Source organism: Sarcophilus harrisii, chromosome 2 (assembly GCF_902635505.1).
Source record: "Sarcophilus harrisii chromosome 2, mSarHar1.11, whole genome shotgun sequence".
Lineage (NCBI taxonomy): Eukaryota > Metazoa > Chordata > Mammalia > Dasyuromorphia > Dasyuridae > Sarcophilus > Sarcophilus harrisii.
Genome location: NC_045427.1, coordinates 247,770,974 through 247,793,747, shown reverse-complemented (window position 1 = coordinate 247,793,747; position 22,774 = coordinate 247,770,974). Strand labels below are relative to the sequence as shown.

At 46.6% G+C, this 22,774-nt stretch overlaps 3 protein-coding genes across 11 annotated transcripts; 1 reads left to right on the top strand and 2 right to left on the bottom strand.

The window, feature by feature from the left end:
- Positions 1-424: 424 nt before the first annotated feature.
- On the top strand, positions 425-3,478 carry RNF208 (ring finger protein 208). 2 transcript variants are annotated; one of them, XM_031951908.1, is made up of 2 exons: positions 425-631; positions 966-3,478. In XM_031951908.1, exon 2 carries the CDS (start codon positions 1,429-1,431, stop codon positions 2,182-2,184), a length of 756 nt encoding a protein of 251 aa, XP_031807768.1. In that variant the 5' UTR covers positions 425-631; positions 966-1,428; the 3' UTR covers positions 2,185-3,478. The 2 variants fall into 2 exon arrangements, with proteins under 2 accessions (XP_031807768.1, XP_003757585.1); XM_003757537.4 differs by having other exon boundaries at positions 425-711.
- Positions 3,479-5,318: 1,840 nt separating this feature from the next.
- Positions 5,319-7,759, bottom strand: LOC105749023 (RING finger protein 225). Its single transcript, XM_012539603.3, has one exon. The coding sequence runs from the start codon at positions 7,209-7,211 to the stop codon at positions 6,513-6,515; it is 699 nt and encodes a 232-aa protein (XP_012395057.1). The 5' UTR covers positions 7,212-7,759; the 3' UTR covers positions 5,319-6,512.
- A 1,750-nt stretch (positions 7,760-9,509) lies between these two features.
- On the bottom strand, positions 9,510-22,771 carry NDOR1 (NADPH dependent diflavin oxidoreductase 1). Of its 8 annotated transcripts, none has more exons than XM_031951900.1 (15): positions 22,689-22,771; positions 22,147-22,281; positions 20,846-20,923; positions 19,497-19,594; positions 18,613-18,711; positions 17,813-17,914; positions 17,103-17,312; positions 15,921-16,042; positions 15,335-15,555; positions 15,006-15,158; positions 14,456-14,570; positions 13,948-14,094; positions 13,206-13,324; positions 12,923-13,017; positions 9,510-12,288 (listed from the first exon to the last, which is right to left on the bottom strand). In XM_031951900.1, the coding sequence occupies exons 1-15, from the start codon at positions 22,740-22,742 to the stop codon at positions 12,144-12,146; spliced, it is 1,893 nt and encodes a 630-aa protein (XP_031807760.1). In that variant the 5' UTR covers positions 22,743-22,771; the 3' UTR covers positions 9,510-12,143. The 8 variants fall into 8 exon arrangements, with proteins under 8 accessions (XP_031807760.1, XP_003757586.2, XP_031807765.1 ...); XM_003757538.4 differs by having other exon boundaries at positions 15,051-15,158; XM_031951905.1 differs by lacking the exon at positions 22,689-22,771 and adding an exon at positions 20,092-20,158 and having other exon boundaries at positions 20,846-20,874; positions 22,147-22,228.
- Positions 22,772-22,774: the final 3 nt, after the last annotated feature.

Here is a 22,774-nt window from a genome sequence, read left to right as displayed (position 1 = left end):
CCGCTTCCCCCTCCGGGCTGCCGCTGCGGAGAGGGGGAGGCTCCCGCGGAGACTCTCGGCGTGACTGGGGGACAGGGAACATGTTCTCGCGCTGAGCGGGGGCCGCGCCTGGGAGCCTCGTTCTGTGCCCCTGGGGGGGGGGGCGAGGGGCGGGCGCGGGGGGGCGCGCGATGCGGGGGCGGTGAGGGAGCGGGGGCGCCGGCTGGGCGAGCTGGGGGCGGGGTCAGGTCGGGGGCCCGGGGAGGCGCTGCAGCCGCGCCGAGCCAGCGAGGGGGACGCGAGGCGCAGCGCGCACTCACTGCGGTCCCCGCGCCGCCGCCGCCGCCGCCGCAGAGCGCGCTCGGCTCCGCACGCACCTGCCGCCGCCGCCGCGCCGAGTCCCGCTGAGCCGCCCGCGCCGCGCCCGCGCCCCCGCTCCGGGCCGGGCCCCCGCATCCCCGCGCCGCATCCCCGCGCCGCATCCCCGCCGCCGGGCCCTGCTCCTGCTTTCCTCCCGCCTTGCGAGCGAGGAGCCGCCTGGGCCGGGCTGGGCAGCGGCGGCGGCGGCGCATCCCTGTCTGCCTTTCAGATAACCTCGGCGGCGGCGCGCCCGGGCCTGGCGCCGCATCGGAGCCGCTGGGGGCCGAGCCAGGTGACGGACGGGCCGGAGACGGGCGGAGGGCGGGCACCCATCGCGACCGGACCCCCGGGCTCCCGCTTGCCCGGCCTGAGGTCTGTCTGCCCGGGATACGCGGCTCCCCTCCCTGGCCCTTTTCCATCCCCTCCTTTCTCCGAGGGCTCCGGGGGCGGAGCACGCACCTGGGCTGGAGAGGGGAGGGCTCCGTGGGTTTCTGGGCCGGGCTGGGAGTCAGAGGTCAAGTTCCCGGGTTTGGGGATGGGTTTGGGTGAAGGGTCAGGCAGTTGCTTCTAGGGTCACGTCTCCCTTGGCCCGGTGACCTCCTTTACCCTTTGCTCTCTGTTTGCAGTTTCTTTCCCGTTCTCCCCGGTGTCCCTTGGCTGGTGGGAGGGAGGGGAACCAACTCCCTCGGGAAGCCCCGCCCTGGAGCCATGGAAACCCCGAAGTGCCTGGGGGTCCACCTGCCGGGGTACTGGGACCACTGACTCAGGCCAGAGAGGAAGCCTCCCGCGGACCTCCTCAGGCAGAGGGCAGAGGCCCTGGGGGACACACCTGTACCTTGGGGGTCTCCTCCACCCACCCCTCGGGTCATTTCTCCTTCTTCTGAGACTTGCCCTGGGAGGAAGCTGGGGCTCCTGGGGGGGTCTCCCCCCCAGATCTGCCCCCAAACATTCTCACCGGCCGCCCCTGGGAGTCAGGGGGGCGGCCGGGGGACGCCTCAGTCCTGGCCGTGCCAAGATGCTGTCCCGGATGCTGGGTCCTCACCGGCACCCCCAACCCAGGGCTCAGCCAGCCTAAGTGCCACTAGCCGGATGCCGGCGCCCCCTGGGCCCGAGGCGAGTGGCTGGCCCGGCCTCCTCATGTCCTGCCTGAAGGGCCCACAGGTCATCCTCAAGATGGAGACCATGAAGATTGTTCACCCAGAGAAGTTCCCAGAGCTCCAGGCGGGAACCCCCCGCTACACCCCCACCCCCAGGCCCGCTCCTGCCCTGGCCCCCAAGAGGGCCTGGCCTTCAGACACGGAGATCATCGTCAATCAGGCCTGTGGTGGGGATGTTCCTGCCTTGGAAGGGGTACCTCGAACACCACCTCCCCCCAGGAGGCCCCGGAAGAGCAGCGCCGAGTTGGGCTTCCCCCGAGTCGCTCCTGGTGATGAGGTCATTGTGAACCAATACGTGTTACGGCCCGGCCCAGCTGGGGAGCCGCTGGAGTGCCCGACCTGCGGGCACACATACAACCTGACCCAGCGGCGTCCACGGGTGCTGTCCTGTCTGCATTCTGTGTGCGAGCAGTGTCTACAAATCCTTTATGAGTCCTGCCCCAAGTACAAGTTCATCTCTTGCCCTACTTGCCGCAGGGAGACTGTGCTCTTCACTGACTATGGGCTGGCTGCCCTGGCTGTCAATACATCCATCTTGAGTCGTCTGCCACCAGAGGCACTGACTGCCCCACCTGGCCAGTGGGGTGGTGAGGCTGAGGGCAGTTGCTACCAGACCTTCCGCCAGTACTGTGGGGCTGCCTGTACCTGCCACGTGCGGAACCCGCTGTCTTCCTGCGCTATCATGTAGTGCTCCCCACCCCCCGATACCTGCTACCCCCTCATCCCCCATGCTAGGACTTCTGCTCCTCTTGGTTCTTCCAGTGTCAGACTTTTGGAACATCCCAAAGGACTTAGCAGAAAAGCACTGCAACCTAGATGTTCCCTGTCTCCATATGTTCTGGGATCCTTACTTTCCTTCGACCTCCCTGGGTGTTTGCTTACCCTCTGAAGCTGCTTCTCCTACAAGTGGAGCCATGCTAGCCCCTAAGAAGAAGCCTTTTCTGTCCCTGCCCTGCTGCTTCCTATTCCTCACCCCTTCAAAAAGGGGTCTCTGCAGCCAGTTTTGCCATTAAAACCCTTTGCCAAAGTTGCCATTTCAATTGCTAATTGGAACCATCTTCAACAGCACAACCCTCCTCCCCAGGTGGACATAAGCCTCAGTCCGAGTCTCTCCTTTCTCTCCTTCCTTATAGCAGAGTAGTCATGGGAGAGAGGCCCATGAAATCCAACCCAGAGCCCCTTCAATCTAACAGGTCTGCATCCTCCCCAGGAACCCTTCTACCCAGAGTTGGGTCCCAGGTTCTCCCTTCCAGCAATGAAGACACGGTCCCTGGAGTCTCATGTCAGCATGCAACTAGGCTCCATTTGTGTGCTTCGTTATGTTGGGCCTTGCGTGTGAGCCTGGGAAACATGGACAACCGGATCTAGAGGCCTCTTATTTCCTTTATACATCTGGGCTGGTTCCATCAGCCAAGGATTCCCCAGCAAGAAGGGACTACAGGCACCCACTTCTCTCCTGTGTGGGTGACCCCTCTTGGAACTCTGGGCCTCTACTACTGCTGTGCTTGAACCCAGGGATCTACTGATCTCCTTCCCCCTGGGTCACGTATGGTAAACCTTTTTATCTTGGTTCAGCTCAGTGTCAGGGGCAAGAATAAGGACAATAACTACTACTAAGGACAGTTCATATTTCTATAGCACTTTACGTTTACAAAGCGTTTTCCTCACAGCAACCTTGTGAGGTAGGCAATGCAAGTATTATCCCCATTTTACAGATGAGGAAACAGGCTCAGAGGTGACATGACTTTTGCCCAAGGGACTTGAACCCCAATCATTGAATTCTAAGTCTAGCGCTTCTTCCACCACCCTTTGCTGTCCCCCAGAAGCAGATGATCTGTAACTTATTCCATATAAGCTGCTCTGGGGCTCAGTATTTGCTCTGATCAGGAATGCGTGCTCTGCAAACTCATCTGCTTCTCTGCTATTGTGTTTCTTTCCTTCTGCCCCAGAGTTTCCTAGTAAAGACTCCTTTTGAAAAATTCCAACCTTGTCAGTGCCTGAACTTGGGAGAAGAGGGTGGGAGGGTGGGGTGGAGGTGTCAGTACAGTTCTGATGGCTGGGGTTTTAAGGGTGGTGAGTGGACTGAACCAGTTCTAAGGCTAGTGAGAATCCACAGTACCGAGGGAGAGAGGGACACCCAGGGGATTACCGACCAACTGATTAGCTAATTGATCCCAACCTTTCTGACTGTCTTCACTTCTAATCCAGTCACCTCTTCACCTAGACATCACAGAGTGGGGCTCCTTTTATCCAAAGGCTACCTTTTGGGGACAGGAACTCGGTTCAGATGAAAGGGAAACACAAGTCTTTGGGCTTGTAAAGGTGGGAGATGGGATAGGACCACATGAGAACAAAGCAGCAATGTGATCCACACAAAGCCGGACCATGACTGCTTTGGAAATTCTGTGCACCCAGGCCTAGTTTTCATACACCAGCCACTGTACCCACCTAATACATTCTCTCCTGATGCTAATGTCACTGTTAAAACAGTTGGTTGAATCTTGCACCCTCTCAAGTGAAAACCAGAGCATCTGTTCTGGCAGAAGTTTAGGTGCAGCCAGAAACTGTAGAATTTCACTGTAGGAAGTGACTTTGGAGACAACTGAGTCTTCCTTTCTTTTCTATATCTTCTTGGGGATGGGGGTGTTATGTCAGCTGGAATGCTTCCTTATGGAGAAAGAACTCACTGACCTCTAAGGTTATCTTTTTGACAGCTTTGATTTTTAGAAAATTCTTATAATTTGAAAACTGCCTCCCCAAAATATTTAGTCTTTAGATCTAGCTTTAACTTCTGGGCAGAAGCCTAAACGCTTCCTAATGACATTCCAAGACAGCAATAATGAAATTAGAAATGGTTAATTTCTCTGGGCTTCAGTTTTCTCCTTTGAAAAATGAAGGGGTTGATCTAAATGATATTAATGAAGACCCTTTTAGTTCTAATATTTTTATTTTAAAAATAATTTTATTAATGTCTTTTGTAATCACCAGAAATTCTCCTAGGAATTCTTTTTTTTTTCCAGGGGGCAGCCCCGTACAATAAAATACAGTTTTTAAAAGAAAATGTGGAAGTGAAAAAAATCAAAACTGACTGATACATCTAGAAAATATGAAATATATGTAGTGTACCACACTTGTGGACAGCCCACTTCTGCAAACAAATGGAGTAAAGATATCCTCGGTATTTTTTTTGGGGGGAAGGGGGAACCAAGCATGTTCTTTGTAATTTTGTAATACTTGATTGTTTTGTGGTTGTTCTTTCCATTTACATTGTTGTAGTCATTGTGTATATCAGCAATTCTCAAAGAATTGGTCCACAGGCCTCTATGGGTCCCTGAGACCCTTTCAGGGGATCTGCACCATCAAAACTATTTTCATAATATTAAGATATTTGCCTATTTAAATATTCCTCCCTATTCCAACTATATCTACGTGTGAGGCTGGATTTTCTTCAAATATTTCAATTAAAACAATACTACAGTAGAAGCAAATATGAAAATCCAGTTGTCTTTTAAGGCAATCATTAAGAGGGATCTACAAAAATGGTTGACAGTACCACTCTTTTCACTAAATTTTTGTTTTGTAGAATACTTATTTTTTCATAGAAAATATCCAGTTTAACATGTGACGTTGTTACATGTTACTTTAAATGAATAAATATTTTTAAATTTATCAATTCTACTTTATGACATAATAAATATCACTCATATAAACAAATGTTCTTTGGGCCCTCAATAACAAGAGTATAGAAGGGTCCTGACATCAAAAAGTTTGAGAATTGTCTCTTGTTTTCTTGGCTCTTCTTATTTCTGTCTGCATTAGTTTGGACAAATCTTTCCATGTTTCTTTGCATTCATCATTTCTTACAGCATAGTGATTTATTATATTACATTCATATATCTTTACTAGATGGACCATTTCCCAATGGATGATACATAGTTCTTTCAACCAATTCTCACATGACATAGTCTACAGGCCTCTCATATGTCTGGTCAGTCTTCTGGACACATTCCAGCTTTTTACTATCTGGATATAGTTCTTAAGATGTAGTTTGATGAGAGCTAGATTCTCAGCTCCATTCTGTACACTGGACTGCTGCTCTCTCCCATCCAGCATTGCTGTGTCTCTGTCCCCAAAGCTTGTGAGCTGTTCTTTTTTATGGGCTCTCTTTTGTGGCCTGGAGTGTATATATGTGTGGGAGGCAAGTTCCAGGAGAATTAGGTGGCTGCAGAAGGGGTCACTTTGGAATTTGTGTCCCCTAGCATTTTTACACCCGGATAAATTGTGTTCACCACAGCTGGCCATACCTTTGTCAGAGGAAACATGTCCATATGTTAGGAGAGCAGCTCTCCTCTGGAGTTCTCCCTCCTAGCAATGTGAGGCCCGAGATTTCACCCTATTTGGGTAGGAGCAGTTTCTATTTCCTCACCTTCAAGCCCAAGCCTGTCTGACCTTCAGAGAACACCAGCAGCATGGCCCTTATCTGAGAGCTCCAGACAAAGAGGAACAGAGGACATTTCTGTCCCTCCCCCCAGCGACCTGAGTGGTCTGTTTCTATACTTCCTATCCCAAGAAGGCACTTGTCTCTCCACCAGGCTGTCCACACCTGTCCCTTCCAAGCCCACCATCTTAGGGTATTCATTGCCATCCCACTCCCACCCCCACTTCTTTTCACTAATGTAAATAATAATTTCAACACATTATCCAGATTGTGAACTTACTTCGGTCAGTAATCCAGTTCTTTCTTTCCCCCCCCATTCAGTCTTGACTTATCAAGGAGGATGGCTGAGGAAGTTGTGATCAAATCAAAGTTTAAGCTCTCCAATTGATGACCATTAGCTCCAAGAAGAATTATCCCCTAGAATTTCTCAGAGCTAATTATCAGTTCATTCAGTTCAGGATCCCTCCAGTGACAGGGTGTTGTAATGTTCTAGTCTTCCTACTTCTTTGATGAGCAAATCATTGGTAAGTGGTGAGCAAGCCCACCCACTCCAAGGTCTTTGAGCCCAGGCTGGCTGGTCAGTGAGCTGAATAGTTAAGTAGGATAAAGAGCAAGGCAAGTAGTAGAAGGGGCAGAAAAATGAGTACCAGTCCAAACACCTCCAAGGCTACCATTGTCAGCAAGACCAGGCATCGGGTGGAAGGCCCCCTTTCACGAAGGGCCCAGAGCCTGGTGATCAGACAGGGTGGGCAAGGCAAGAAGGGGAGGCAACCTCGGTTTCCTCGAAATTGATAACGGTGCTCCAGGGAAGCCTGAAGCCCTGTCCCACGGGGAGGAAGGGCTGGGGGGCTGGGAGGTGGTGGGGGTTGGGGCCCGTCAGCCTGGAGCAACTCCTCCTGTAGTTGGTAGATCTCCCACTCCAACATTGGAGTCTTCTGCCGGCACAGCGGGCACCGCACACGGCCCAGATCAGTGCTGGGAGCTGTGCCCATGAGCCTGTTTAGGCAGTGCTGGCACAGGCCATGTCCACAGTTCAGCAACACCAAGAGGTGCTCATCTGCCCCATAAGGCTCTGTACAGATAGGGCACTCGTCTTCTACGTCCTCCAGGAGCTGGAGAGCCCACTGAGCTGTGGCCCCCAATAGGGGCTCACTGTCCACAGGGGCAGCCTCAGGAGGGCAGGGGGTTGAAGGAGCCAAGCTCTCCATTCGGTCCTCTTCATCTGGGGACCTAGACACAGGCTCAGTTGGCTCTGGCTCCTGGCTGCCCATGGCCATATCTTTCCAGGAAGACAGGACCAGAGTCAGTGGTTAGAGATTAGGGGTTGGCGTTTCAGGAGTTCAAAATTCAGTAGGAAAAGGCAAAAAACATCTATTCTATCCTGGCTGATTGCTTCAATTTCTCTGAGACTTTGTCAGTGGACCCGACTGCTTAGCATGGCAGAGGCCCGAGGCTTCTATGGGGATCACCCCCCCCAACACTTGACGATGCTAGGGCCACCAATTTTTCCCTTCTCAGAGTCCCAGCACTACCCTCTCCAGAATTAGAGCCAATCTCTTAGTTTGTAATCCCAAACACCTGGTTGGCGCTGGCTCCTGGTTCCTCGTAGTCCTGATTCCTTGTGAGCTTGGGTTCCTAATTTTTGGCTTTGGCCTCCTAGTTCTTGGGTCACATCCAGCTGTAATTCTGACTCCTGCCAAATCCAGAGAGATCAAATGATGAGGGAGGCCGGGAAGAAGTCAGCCGGAGCTCAGATTCTAGTAGTATTTTTCTTTAGTGGCTCACCTGACTTGAAACTCAGGCTCCTCCCAGGGCTAGGGGAGGAGCAGGTAAGGGACAGCCTCAGGTGGGCAGGCTCCTCCTTAGCCAGGTGAATACTAGGCTGGGAGGAGGCCCAGAAAATTCAAAGCTAGAGATTCTGAAGCTTAGGGGTTCTCCAGACTTCTGACCCCTTCCATCCCCATCTTGAATCTATTCAAGGCACAAATTCTGAAAAATCCATCGTGTTTCTAACAACCTTAGTCTGTGCAAAAGGCAGGAAGAATATCTATAGCTTCTGTTCTTTGGAGGCTCACAGTCAAGTTGGGAAGAGACTTGGGAGAATAAGACTATTCTTATAGACTCTAGGATGGAAGTGAATATAGACACTAGTTTTAGTGTTGAAGGAGCTGTTTTAAAATTCCAACTCTATTCAGCATCTGTGTGACCTGGAAATCACCTAAAAATGGATAACCTCTCAGTCCTCTCCAATGCCAAATCTATTACCCTAGGAAAATGAAGACATTGGTACTACAGATTAAGCAATGTGAGTTATCAGGAAGGGGAAGATTATCCCAGATGATTTGAATTGAAGGGGGAGAAATGTTACTCAGAAGGATGTTTCTGCCCCCCCCCCCCTTATTTTGGTGGAAAAGTCCCTGTAAAAGGAAAATTAGGTTCTAGTTTTTCCTCTAGCATTTAGCACAGTACTTTACACCTAGTAGGTACCTGATAAATGATTGAATAACAAATGATTGAAAGTGACTCGTACCAGGTGAACAGCTAAAAATGCTCTCCAAATTCAATGCTAGGCTGTTGACCTGCAAATTCAGATCCCAATCCTTATTTTCTCCTTCCTCGTAATCTAGTACACTAGCTGGAGGTAACTCAAATTGAATTCAGACTGAATACATCAAAATTTTACAAATTGACTAGGTGCTTTGAGCCGAGTTATAAATTAAGCAGTTTCCTCATTGACCTCTCTACCATCAGTCTTTCCTCCATCCAACCCCACCTTTATACAGTCTCTTCCCATTTCCTGAAAGAAAAACTAGAGATATCTCTACTTATTCTGTGCAGGCCTGGAAAAGGACATAAAAGCATTTTATTTGTAATTTAAGCACCTTATCAGAGTTAAGATTTTGGCATTTAGTTTGTAAGCATATTGTTTTTGTTGATTATTAAATTTATAATAAGGTTAAATTTCTCAGCATAGCATTCAAAATTCACTTCAATCTCTCTCCCGAATTATTTTTACAAAACATCAATTCCTGCCTCTTCCATTGATCAACTTTTATTAAGCCTCTACTACATGTTAAATATGGTGAATAAAAGTGTAAAGAATAGAATAATTCTATTAGAAGTTTATGTTCTCTGAAAATTTCACTGGGTAGAACAGTAATCTTTTAAATATCTATGGCACTTGCTATCAAGCCCATTTATGGTTCAAGTCTTAAACATTGACCAATTAGACTAATGTCTGGTATGATTTTTAATTTTAATTTTTTTCAATACCAAATTCTCTTTTCCCCCCCACCAAGAAGGTAAGAAAAAAAGCCATTACAAATATGTATAGACATGGAAAACAAGTTTCTGCATTAGCCATGTTATGACTTAACTTTTCCTTTATTTATGCTCATTCCTAACCTAGTAGGTTCTCAATGTTTTAATTCAACTACCAAGAATTCCTTAGATTAACACCCAGTAATTCTTTTAAACTTCAAAATATAGTACATTTAAATTTATAGGCTGTCAAGAAATGCTGAAGATTTCTACTTTAAAGTGTTCAGATACCTACTCCAAATATACATCAGGAATGAGTATTACATAGTTTATTATACACTTTTCAGGAAGACAGGATGGAAAAGGTACTAGATTCACATGTCATGCTTGCATTTACGTGAGCATATGTTCTCAAGACAAAGAACACACCTCTTGCCTCAGAATGAGTATTACATAGTTTATTATACACTTTTCAGGAAGACAGGACGGAAAAGGTACTAGATTCATGTGTCACACTTGCAAATTTACATGAGTATATGTTCTCATGACAAAGAACACACCTCTTGCCTCATTTCTTACCTGTGTACTTCTTTGGGACTTCTCCAACACCCCCCCCTCATTGGGTACCTTCACCCACTCCCCCCAAACTTTGTTTCCTTTTCTGTTTTATCTTCTCCCATTAAGTTATAAGCTCCTTAAGAGCCAGGACAGACCCCTGACCCCCCTTAGCACAGTGCTAATCACTGAACAGATGCTTATTGATTGGGATAAGCCAAATTGCAAGGGGTTGAGACTAGAGTGTGAGATGAAAAAATGAAGGTATATAATCTTGTAAAAAAGATGGAATGATACAGACTAGAGGATAATTAGATTTGAAATTAATGAAGGTCATGAATGGTTAATGTCAACTTGACATTTCCACCTATGTGTTGGATTTTCCATTCTATGCTTTAGGACCCTTTAGATAAAGCTGTGACTATTTCATATCTCAGAAAAGGAATTTTTAAGAATAGGCTTATTTCCTTCCCCCAGCTGGGAGTCAGGCTTAGTTAGGAGGGATAGAACAGCCTTATCTATCAGGTAACATCTTGCTTTTTAATCTAAAATTGTAGATTGTTTACCATCTGATGTCATTTAAAAATGGCAGCTTTGGCAGGGTTTGTGAGATAGGCCTGGGAGGATAGAAAGGTAAATGCCTTGTATCAACATTACTACCCTTTAACTTTACCCAATGAGTGTTTTTGAGATGACTTGGACACTTGGCTCCAAAGGACCCCAGGGGAAGGGGTGGTAGTTTTATTCCCAACTCCACGTCCCAGTCATTTCCTGGGTGTAGCCATGATGGGGAAACAGTCTTCCAGAGGCTTCCTTTTCAGCCCATAGCACCTTTAGGACTAGGACTTATTAAAAAAATCCTTTAAGTTCCAAGTTCTCAATGCCAGCACTGATTAAGGACACATGCGTCAGTTTCCATTCTGCCATGATTTAACAAATTGCAATTCTATTTTCAGCCTGACTCTCCAAACCAAGGTGGCCTCATCTTACCCAGTGTAACTGCCCACACAAAATAACCCCAAACAAGTCTGGGAACCCCTCCCCCCAAATCCAAAGACTCCTTTTTAGTTTGGGGAGAGGGAAGTGACTTCAGGAAATGAAGTTTTGAAGGAGTGATGGGAGGGCTGATGCCAAAGAACAATGTCAATATCTTAGGTAAGACAGGGAATTTTGGTAGTAAAAAGAAGGGATTCATCCAGGGATATAATTGAGAAAATTTCCTACAGGTGGTAAGCCATGGCTGCTCTATGGTCTGATGAAGAAAGTAGGCATTCTGGGCCCCTAGAATGTCCTAAACCGTGTCCTAGAAGAAGGAATACAGATGTAAGGGAGGCTTTCTGGAGTCACCCCTCCCTGCTGAGTCAGGGCAAAGAATCCCTACTTGCTGGTCAAACCAGAATATAGAAAAGGTCCTTCCCAGGTCAGGGGACATTGCTCTTTCCTGAGGGCAAAAGTGCCCTCTATTTAAGATGACTGGACCTTATGGGTACACACCTATATAGGGTTTAAGGCATCGAGATGGGGTGAGAAGGAGGCAACTCCGAGTCTCCAGCCCAGGTTCCCTCAGGGTAAGCCTTGGGGGAGCCCTAGAGACATGTGATTGTTTTAAGAGCTCAGGTTGTTCCAGTTCTTACACCCACAATCTTCCTCCACTCTCCTCTTACCGCCCTCCCTCCTTCCCCAAGTCAACCCTATTCTTTCCATCAACAGATGATCTTTCAGAACTTCCTCCAGGAAGACTTCCCTAATTTTTCCATTGAAGTCATTCTTTTGTTATGTATTCACCCTAGGCTATTTCCTCTCCTTTTCGCAGTAGAAAGAGGGAGAGGGGAACTCTGGCCAGGTGTTCTTAATCCTGGAACTTCAGAGAAAGTGTGAAGGAAAAAGTTTTCTTTTGTAGCTAAAATAGGATCTCCACGGTGTGAGATCCTTGTCTAGCAAACTCTTGGGTCAGAGCTCAGAACCATTAATGCCCTGTCTTCTGGATCAGTCTCAACCCTTTTCCTTTCAGGCCCTCACTATAATGGCTGAGATGTGTGTTTGTATGTATATATACACATCTTCTCTAAGCAAGGGATCAATTTGCCATATTATTATTGCTTTGTCAATTGTGCCTCAATCCCACTTCCCCAGTTAATCACAAAATCAAATACTCTGGCCCTGCTCCACCCAGTCTCTTCTCACAGCAAATGGAGATCATCAGCTTCCCTGGTGGAAAAGGGAAAACATCCAGGTTTCAGAACAGGGTGAAGATGGTGAGGTCTAGTCCCAAGGTGGGGAAGACAAGAATGGCTAGAGAGGGCCTGGAGAATGTGTTTTAGACCAAGAAGTGGAGGACCGATGGTTAGCCTTAGGTCTGAGCCCCTGGAGGGGAAGGAGAGTTGTGAAGACCTTCAAGCCCAGGTCTCAGCTTGGAAGCGCATGGTTCGTTCCAGCATGGTGAGGTAGGCAGCAGCATCGGGGTCTGAGAGTCCACCCTCTGATTTGAACAATGAAGTCAATGCCTCTGACACAGAGGCTGGCATGGACTTGGCGTTGCTGATGGAAAGTAAAGGTAAAGGAGAAGAAGGGAATTACCACAGGATTACAGTGGATTCCTCTCAACTCCCCTCTCCCCCACCCACTTGCCCTCTTGAGATTCTCCTATGTCTGTTTTTCCAAAGTAAAAAATTGGTCAGTCAACCCCCATGGAATAAGAAAGGCTGAGCTGCATCCAGAAAAAGAACTATGGAGATTGAATATAATTGAACACATGCTATGTTCATTTCTTTTTTTCTCTCTCTCTTGTGGTTTTTCCCTTTTGTTCTGATTTTTCTCTCCAAGATGATTCAGAAAGATGTATTTAAGGGGCAGCTAGTTGGTATAGTGGATAGAGGACCAGCTCTTTAGTCAGGAGGACCTGAGTTCAAATCCGACCTCATATTTACTGGTCTTGGCTGTGTGACTTTGGGCAAGTCACTTAACCCCAAATGCTGCAGGTGAAAATTATATACATAACCAGAAAAAAGTAAAACAACTAAAAAAATTTAAAAATAAAGTTTGGATTTTATAAATGGTAAAATTGTTATTTAAAAACAAAAAGGAAAAAAGCCTGAATCTTTTCAAACCTTAAGGGCAAAGGGAAGGAGAAGTCAGAAAAGACAGAGAAGGATGTTGGGGAGGGGTGACTCACCCAGCTAGGTAAAAGTAGGCTCCATGTTGGTTCAGCAACTCCCACACCAGTGCTCCATGCTCCTGGAGACGGTGCTGGACATAAATCTTCTCCTCCTGCAGAGATGCTACATTGTTTTCTCAACCCTCTGGGGCCATGACAGTCACTTGTGTGTATACCTTTGCTGGGTCCAGTATCAGCTACCCCATCTTCCCATCTTTTTCTCCAGCTGTCCCTCCCACTTTTATTTCTACCACTTTTCATGCCATCATTCCCATGACTCTCCCTCCTGACTCCCACTTACTTGATCCCTGGAGAAAGCAGTGATGAGGGTCAAGAAACCTCTCTGAATGAGTTCTTGCCACTCTGCCTCACAGTAAAAGTCTTTATCTTTCTGCCGACAGCCAAAGAACAGATAGTTTCCTGTTGGCACATGGGGTCAGAATGGGATGAGAAAGACAATGATAGAAGGGCAACTAAGTGGTGCAATGAATGGATAGAACACTGGCCCTGGAGGCAGGAAGATTTGAGTTCAAATTCAGCCTCAGACACTTATTAGCTGTATGATCCTGCTGAATAGCTTTACCTTGATTGCCTCCAAAAAAGGAAAAAGGAACTACAATGGCAGGATGTTGGGACTGATCATCAAATATAGAAAAGCCACTTCATTCCCCCTCCTGATCTTTCTGGCCATGAGTCTCTATGATTTGGGATTCTGGAGGGATGAGGATGGAGGTAATGATCCTTTCCTTCCTGCTGGACAAGGAGAGTCTAATCATTTTGGGCCCTTCTTCATTAGGCTGCTCAAGGACATTTGCTTGTTTTTGGTTCTGATTTTTCTAATTCTCACTTACTAGGTACCTGGAAGTATGAGATGAATTTGACTGGATCCTACCTTCAAACACCTTGTTTTTTTGGGGGACATTCTAGTTGGGACAGGAGATACAGAAAGACAGGAACACACAAAAGAATTGGATTCCAGAGAACCTTTTTGTATGCAGTAATTGTCCAGTGCCCTCCCAATTCATGTCACCCTTCCTGCTCACCTTTCTGGCCCTGTGCCACACGTTGCTGGATAGCAGCACGGAAGGGGGCAACCCCAGTGCCAGGACCCACCATGATCACAGGAGTATTAGGCTCTGAAGGGAAGGTCAGCCCACTGTTTCGAACCCAAAGGGGAACTCTTACTGGTTCTGAATAGGGAAGAAGAAATTGAGGTGACATCCAAAGACAGGACAATCCCAGAGAGTTTCTAAGTTCTGATCTGAAGGGAACTGGAAGGTAAAAGGTACCAGCATGAGATGGTTCCAGGCTAGGGCAAATACAGAATAAACTCCTAGCACTGGGAAGAACAGAGGAGACAAAATGTTTTGCATGAGATGTGTTTGACATCTATGTTAAATTTCCCCTGCCTTTCTTGGAGTCCCTTAATACTTCCCCTATTTTGTGACATTTTAGCTCAACTAAGTAGAAAAAGTAGGACTGGCAAAAGTAGGAGGCAAAGAAGGAGTCCCTGAGACTAAGCCTAGGTACATAGACTGATGCTGGGCTTACCTCTGCTTGGATCCAGGGAGGCCAACCAGGAGGTACAAAGGCCCTGACGGGGTTTACGGAGGCGAGTCTGGTATTGCACCACAGCCACGATGATCTGCACCCTAAAAGGATGAGCCTTGGGGAGGAAACAAGCTGGATCATATAAAGCATTAGGGAGTAAGGGGGAAAGGATATTGAAAAGGCCATATCTATCTTTAAAACCAGGGAGCAAACAAGAAGCAAGAGGTAGTGAAAGGGATCTTTCTGTCTTTTCATTTCCTTCTGAGCTTTCACTGGCCTGTCTAGAGGCATTGTTCACACCTTTCTAGTTGGGAGGTTTAGACTATGCCCAGACTAACCTAAGTCTAGGTAACAGCATTCCTGTGTTCCTGAAAAGGTATAAACTCTTTTTTCTTATTTATGCCATTGTGTTTGTTCTCAAACTGTGAATGGACACCTTAAAGTATCCAGAGAGAACTAAAGATACTTCTAAATGATGTCTCTCAGCCTGACTGTGGATTTTCCCCAAATGGAGATATACCCCCCCCCCCCCCTCGTCCCTCTCCCCCACCTCTTCCTTTCTTTCAGAACTCTGGAGATGGACATTATCTCTCACCAGCAATGAAGAAGCAATGGAGTAGGCCCTGGGACGGATTGGGGGGATGAGGTCCAGCAAGTAGTCTGGTGGGATGGAAGCTGCTGAGTGAGGGAAATCACCCAGGACCTGGAGGTGGAAGCAGAGCAGCATGACGTTTGTCTTAGAACTCAACTTTACTCTTTTCAGACAATGAAGGTTGGGGGAATGAAAGCATAGTAGTGCCTTGGGACCAAATCCTCTGCTGTCTATGGAGGGTCTCTAACCTGAGAGGCCAAAGTCAGGCCCTAATTCTGATCCCTCACCTCCAAGATGGTCCTTCGAGGTCTGTTACAGTAGTTGTATAGTTCTTCCTGGCCTTGTGCAGAACTGAACTCAAACAGCTTCTCACGTTCCATCTGGTGCTGAGAGAGACAGGCCAGGATCTCAAAAAAAGAGCGATGAGGAACACGGGTGATGTCCAGGTAGTGGGACACAAGGTGATGGATGGTGCAGGGCTGAGGCAGCTGAGTTGGGCAGATGACATCTGAAACGGCATGCAGGGAATCCAATGTGGCTTATGGTGAGTGAAACGCCTCCCTGTGGAGTCACCCTTACTCCAACGGTGATCAGACTCCACGGCCAAGTCTGGGAGGACCTGAAGAGGTCCTCTCCAGGTTACATTTTAGGAACTAAGAGGAGGCTCTGAGAAGCAACTATATCTCAAAGCCTCAGAGACAATACTTAAACTTTTCTGGATTTTGGAGGGAAAAAAGGGAGAAGATGAAAAACAAAGAAAATCAGCTGTGTAGAAGGGAAAGTGAGAGATGGACAGAGGAAAGAGACTACAAAAGATAGACATGGAAGAGAAAAGTAGAATGAAAAAATGAACAGAGAAACTGAGAAACGCACCTGGCTCCCGAGGCTGCAGCACAAAATGCTGGTCTGGATCCAGATTGAGCAGGTGACAGAATTGCTTGGTATCACTGGCTGAGTTCTGAGGCTGGATCATCACAATGTCACCAGCGGTAAAGCTGCAGGGAAAGGACCCTACCCCAGTTAGCCCTGGGCACCTACCTGTAAAAGCTTCAGAGAAGCTTCTCTTTGGCCTAGAAATGGTGAGGTCTAGGGGTAGTAGAGAGGGAGAAGCAGAGAGTCTGGGGGAATTGGGAGCAGGAGGTAGAAATTTTGTGGGGAGATAAGTAGGAAGGGCAAGAAAGTACTGCATTAAGGGGACAAGGGTTGAAGTAGCTCTTTAGGATTCTAGGTCTCAGAATTAACATCCCTAAAATGATTTGCTGAAAACTGGGGGCTAAAGGCAAGGTAAAAATTATCTTTGACTCTTTCTTTTTCCTTGCCCTCCACATCTAACTAGAAATGAAATCTATTGATTCTACATCTCAAATATACTTGCATCCCTTTGTTCTTCCTCTCTTCCCACCTCTACCACCTTAACACAGTCCCTTAATTCCTCTCACCTGGAATACTACATTAGCGTTCTGAAGGATGTCCAGGTCTGGTGTATTACATAAGCCTTCTAAAGCATCTTCTGGCCTCTCCACTATAATCCAGTCTATATATCATTGCCAAATAATCTTCCTAAAACAGAGCTCTAATCCCATCACTCCTCTACTTAATGGCTCCAAATTATGAAATAAAAGTTCCAATTCCTCAGCTTAGTAGGTCTCTGTCTACTTTTCTAGCTTTATTTCACATTCCTTTCCCTTCCTGAACCTTATGCTTTTGTCAAACTGGTCTTCTCACTATCTCCTAAAATGGGCCCCATATATTCCTGTCTTTGTTGCTAATGTTTGCTGTTTCTTCTCTTGGAACAGCCTCCTCACCTAAACTAGCCTCTATAAACTTTACTCAAATCCCTCCCACAATACTTTCTATAGCCACAGAAGCTCATAGAGATTTTTTAATTTTACTGAATTCTTTTACCTGTACCACTTATATAGCATTTATATTTTATGTCAAAACTTAACAAATGCTTATTGAATGATTGTCTAATTTGATAAGATCTCCTCTGGGTGACAAAGAGAGAATCCCAGTGAGAAGTTGGGGTGGATCTGTGGGACAGATGCATCTCACCTGATTCCAGAGCCTGTGATGTCGAATTCAATTAACCGAACATCCTGGAAGTGTGATTTGGCAGTCACTCTTTGATTAGAGACCATAGGAGCCAGGAAGGGCTTGTGGTCAGAGGGGAGTTCTTCAGGCCTTTGATTCTCTGCATGTTGCTCTTCACAGGAAATTCCTGGGACTCCATCACAAAAGTTTAAAATGAACCTTGAAGGCAAACTAGAAAAGGGAATGAGAAGGTAGTAAAGGAAGTCAGTGAATTAGGAGGCTACTGCAGCAGCAGCGGGGGAGGGAGGGGAAGAGTTTCACTTTATTGAAGTAAAAGACCCCCTTTCCCCCCAAGAATCTTTAAGGATATGCCATGCCTTCTCTCCCTACTGCCTAAACCGAGGAGCAAAGGGAGCCCACAAGAGATAGTGGGCTAGTTTTCATGATGAATTTTTTTTCCCTAGTGACCAGCAGAGGGAGTACCTACATTGAGCCAGAGGGAAATGTGTTTAGATCTGTCTCAATTACAGATTTACTCCTGGCCAGAGCTCATCCCAAGAGAAGCCTAGAAGCTATCTGGATCAGAGATGTCAAATCCTACATTTGGCTACTGAAAGGCAGGAGAATTAAAGATGCCAACTTCCTACAGGAGGGATTGGGGGGGAGGGTGTAAGAGTCACAAAAACCTTCTAGAAGAGAGCTAGCCGTTCTCCCCAACATCTGATCCTTACGGTGTATCAGCAGGTATTACACTAAGGTCAGAAGGCACAGGATACAACCCCAAAACTTTTCTCCACAAGTCTAGAAGCCAGGGACCAATAACTGCATCAGGCCTGCCAGAGAACAGAGAAAATCCAAGGGAAGTTAATGTATTCCCTTTTAACTACTTTTCACCCATGTCTACCTATGTTCCCTTCCTTTCCCCTGAAACTAGTCTGGCTCTGGGACAGATATTGCTTGAATACTCACTGTCAGGAATAAAGAGTGACAAAGCTCATTCTTAAACCATAAGGCAGCTGAACTATGCTTTATAATAATTATCATTTCTTAGGAGTCATTCAAACCAGGACTCTAGGGAGGAGATAGGTGTAATTGATATAATTTAGAAGCTTGGCTCACTATCATTCTTCCTTTCCCTTTGACTGATTTCCAAATCAAGACTCAAGCAATTCCATAGTATGTGCTCCCTGGGATCAGGAGAGAAGCTGTGTGAGGGGAAGTCCAAGAAGGCTTTCTTGAGGGTCTAGGTTGAATTTTGGCCCAGACAGCTTTCACTAGAGTATAGGGGTCTACTGGCAGATAGCCTACTACTTGCCTGATCTAAAACTCCTTGAAGATTTCTACTTTTTGCATATACATACACTATTTCCCTCAGTAGAATTTAAACTCCATGAAAACAGGGGCTGTTTAATGTTTGTATTTGTATCCACAGTGCCTGGCACATAGTAAATGCTTAATAAATACTTGTTGACTGACCATTGTCTGATTGGAATATTAACCCATCCTGTGAAGCACTGGGGTTTCCACTCACCCCAGGTCATGCTGGTCATCGCCCAGACCAATGGGCAAGAGTGCATTACCCCCAAGCTGCAGCAGGCGCCGGTGTAGTTTCTTGGCCACAAAATTAAACCTGTTGAGAGAAAATATATAAAGAAACCCATATGTAAACAAATGTAAAACTCCCATCTCTCAGACTATGGGGGCTCCTCTTCTTAGGTGATCTTACTGTTGTTCAGAAAAAGCCTTTTCCTTCAGCAGAATGTCAGTCTGGGAGATTGTATATGTATGTATGCATGCGTGTGTTTGTTCATCAATTATTATTCCCATTTTTACAGAAGTGATTCAAAGAGGGTCAGGACTTGACTGTGAATGGATAAGAATGGGACTAGAGTTTAGGACCTCTTAGTCCCAGACTAGTGTTTTATCCCAACACCATGCTTTGGACACTCTTCTGTTGGGATGTGATCAGGGAGTCCTACAAGAGAGGTTTTAATGAGGTTTGATTTCAACGGAGTTATCTTAGGTTTTAAAGGAACCTGTTCAAAGGAATAGTGCTAGAAATGGGCAAACTCTCAAGCTAAGGTAACCCCATGACTAGGACTCGGGAGGCTCTTAGAGAAAGAAGGAGCCTGGATCCTAGAGAGTATGGTAGCACTGGTGTGTAGTATAAGGAGGAGACTAAGTTCTTGGTTAATCTCTAAGCTTGCAGAAGGCCATTAGCCAGAACACTAAAAAAACCTAAAAGAATGAGAAAGAATGGAGTTCTGTAAAGGGTGGGCACGTGTTCATCTTGGCAAAGATATCTAGCACAGAGTCCATCTTTCTCTGGGGAGTACAAGTGGGTCACAGGGTGGGGTCAACCTCAGAAGACAGGCTGCCTTTCATCTTCTCCCACTTCTAAACCACTCCACTCACTTGGCATAGGAGGAATCGCCGAGACCCAGCACAGCATAATCCATCTGACAGAGGGAAGTAGGAGGCAGGTTTTTTCGGAATATAAACTTCCAGAAGTTCTAAAATTAGAACCACTTTTTTAGATACTACAGGTCTAGATAACAGAGAAACTCATAACCCAGCGCATCCCTTAGAGCAAGCAGACCTCCCTGATCTGGGCTCCAGGGGCATAGATTCAGGTGGTCTGGCTGTAAGGGCAGTTTGAGTACTCCAACCCTAGGAAATGTCCCCCAAATAACAGGCTGCTACTTATTGTAGGGTAATTTTAGGTTAATTTGTTTTTTCTGAGAAACATTTCATGGCAGGGTCTAATAAGTATGGCATTATTCATGTAGTTCAGATCTTGGATTCAGTAAAAGTATGCCTGGATCTGGAATTCTGAGCCCAGCTTTGAATGCTAGATCTCAAAATAGGTATAACAAAACAGCCAAAGTCCAGACAAAGAAAGCTCATATGGTAGATCACTGGTGATAAGGCCTCTTTAGTATGAGAAGAGATGAGATCAGTTTATAATCAGAATCTCAGAATTTGAAAGCTGGAAGGAACCTAATCCTACCTGAACATGAAAGAACTCCACCTTATAACATGCCTGAAATGATCCTCTAATCTCTACTTGAAGATGTCTAAGGAAAAAGGCAAGTTATTCTACTTTAGGACAGCTTTGATTTTTAAGAAATTTTCATGAAATCTAACCGAAATTTACCTTTCTGTCATTTCTACTCACTAGTTTTACCCTTTAAAAACAATGAGAAAACGTTTACAAACTAGTGAAAGAATTGGAGAACAGATTTGTTCATAGATTATTCTGTATACTCTCTATATTCTATATCTATATTCTGTATGTATATGTGTATATATATATATATGTTATATACATACACATATATATGTGTATGTATGTGTGTGTGTATATATATATATATATGTTCTGTATACACAAGGCTTGGAAAGAAAGAAATAAAAACTAAATCAAAGTTGAGGGACAATATGGGATAAAATATACAATTAAGACCTGCATTTAGGTGAACCTTTCATATGACAGCAGGTCAATAAGAGAAGCTGGAAATGTCCCCAATCTGTAGAGTGATGATATCAAGAAGAATGACTATGGCCTTCCAAAAATATTATTGTATTGGCCCATTCAAAGATATGAACTGGGCCTAGATGGATCAAGAATCGCAGTTCTCATGTCTTTAAGGATTACAAGTCCAGTAACCTAACAAGTTTTAATAATAATTTTGGTGAACTGAACTGACCAAGACAGATTTTCAGGGTCCCAGAGACATTCACAGATATTCAGAAAAGCTTACCTTCATGTTGTCAGGGGGGTCTCCTTGGCCTGTAGTTGCACAAACAAATATCACCAGTGGTTCATTAATCAGATTCACCTCAATATAAAAGAGAGTAGTATAAGGATCTCTCATAGTGTCAGCATGAGAAATCTTCCCTTCCTTTCCTCTTTGATAGGTACATGGGAAAGAAAGTACTAAGCAAAATAACGTTTTGGTCATGTATACTTATTGTGTATCTAATTTATATCTTAATGTATTTAACATCTACTGGTCATCCTGCCATCTAGGGGAGGGGGGGGGGGTAAGAGGTGAAAAATTGGAACAAGAGGTTTGGCAATTGTTAATGCTGTAAAGTTACCCATGTATATATCCTGTAAATAAAAGGCTATTAAATTTAAAAAAAAAAAAAAAAAAGGGAAAGAAAGCACTATAGACTTGGCTTGCAGAGTCAAACGGATGATTCCTTACAATGCCCATTCTATTCAACAAGAAAGACTCCTAGAATCAGATTTGGTGGCTCAGGTGGATGAAGAATTGATAAGAACTCCTAAAGCTACTCTATTCTGTCTCCACTGATGAAATTCATCTGGATTAATGTAGAGAAAAGGGGATTAACGTGAGCGGGAGGGAATTTATCAGATTATGTGAACATAAATTCGCGCTTATCATTTTCTTAGTTCTCATCTTTGGCCTCTTTTCCTACCTGCTTATCTTCCACACAGCTCTCTACTGTCTTCTGGCTAAAACACCTCCAAGTCTGAGTTCTCAGAGCAGCTCCCTATATTCCCAAATGTTTTCCCCTCCCCAACTCCCTGACAATATTTAAAGACCTCCACTATCAAGTACCACTCTATCTTTGCAATCTTATCCTACTCTCCTCAGCACGTAGTGTGCTGCTGCCATATGAACTACTCTGCCCTTGAGACCTGCCCGATGCTCTTCGGTGACCTTTCTCGTGCTGTTTTCTATGCCACGCTTGATAGTCACTCCTGTCGCTGCGTGGTTTAACGGTCTTGCTCTCAGCGCCCGTCAGAGAGGAGCCGTCTGACAAGCTAATTTGAACATAGTTAGTAAATGACGGCTTAGTGTTTGGCCGTTTTCAGGAGCAGTGGGCACGGAGCTCCCAAGGTATCCTCGGAGGCCCCAGTGACGGCGACGCGGAGTGAGGTGGTGGGCAGCCCGCACGTAGAGCGCGCCCGTCTCCGCCGGCGGGGACGCACACACCCCCGGGTCCCGCCCCCGCGGCCTTCTGCCGCGGGCACTCCCGAACGTGACGCGGGGGGGGGGGGGGAGGGGGCGTCCGGGACTCCCGTCCTTACCACGTTATAGGAATCCAGTGCCCGAACCCTACATTGGAGCCGCCTCCTCCGGGCCTCCCTGCCGATCCTCTCTGCCACGTCGTGGGCGGTGCCTGTCTGGCTCCCGAACAGGACGAGGAGGCTCGGGGTCAACATCTGGAGAAGCGGGAGCAAGGGGACCGGTGTTGGGGAGAGGGCGGGACGGGAGGAGGACCAGAACTGGGGGAGCGCGCCTTTCTAACGGGGGAGCGGTATAACTGGGAAAGGTTAAAACTGAGGCGGGGGTCAGAGTCGAGAAGAAGGCGGGACAAAAACGAGCGTGGGTTAGGGCGCAGACGCCAGAGTAGGCAGCGGTGGCAATGGTCGAGATGACAGCTGAAGCAAGAACTGGGAGTTTAGGACACAGCTGTGGGGAGGGGACAAGGATTCTGGGACGGGGGAGGGGGGAACTCGATCGCGGAGCCTCAGGTGTGCGGGGAGGGCGGAGACCGGAGGAAAGCAAGACAAGCGAGCGGAGGTAGGGGGTGGAAAGATGGAGAGGGAGGCAGAAAAAGGACCACCACCTCTTTAAGCGACTTCCCGGGGCTGACTTCCGGTGCCGGGGGAAGTGACGCCATCGGTGCGCGACAGACACCCCATGGCGGCGGCG

Bases quoted from the DNA above. Each gene is read 5' to 3' on its own strand.
- RNF208 (XM_031951908.1), top strand. From the start codon at position 1,429: ATGCCGGCGCCCCCTGGGCCCGAGGCGAGTGGCTGGCCCGGCCTCCTC.
- LOC105749023 (XM_012539603.3), bottom strand. From the start codon at position 7,211: ATGGCCATGGGCAGCCAGGAGCCAGAGCCAACTGAGCCTGTGTCTAGG.
- NDOR1 (XM_031951900.1), bottom strand. From the start codon at position 22,742: ATGGCGTCACTTCCCCCGGCACCGGAAGTCAGCCCCGGGAAGTCGCTT. The intron at 18,712-19,496 runs GTGAGTGGAGTG...TTCTCTCAACAG, and splicing joins GGCGATTCCTCCTATGCCAA to GTTTAATTTTGTGGCCAAGA. The intron at 17,313-17,812 runs GTAAGGATCAGA...TCCCTTTTCTAG, and splicing joins GTAATACCTGCTGATACACC to TTTGCCTTCAAGGTTCATTT.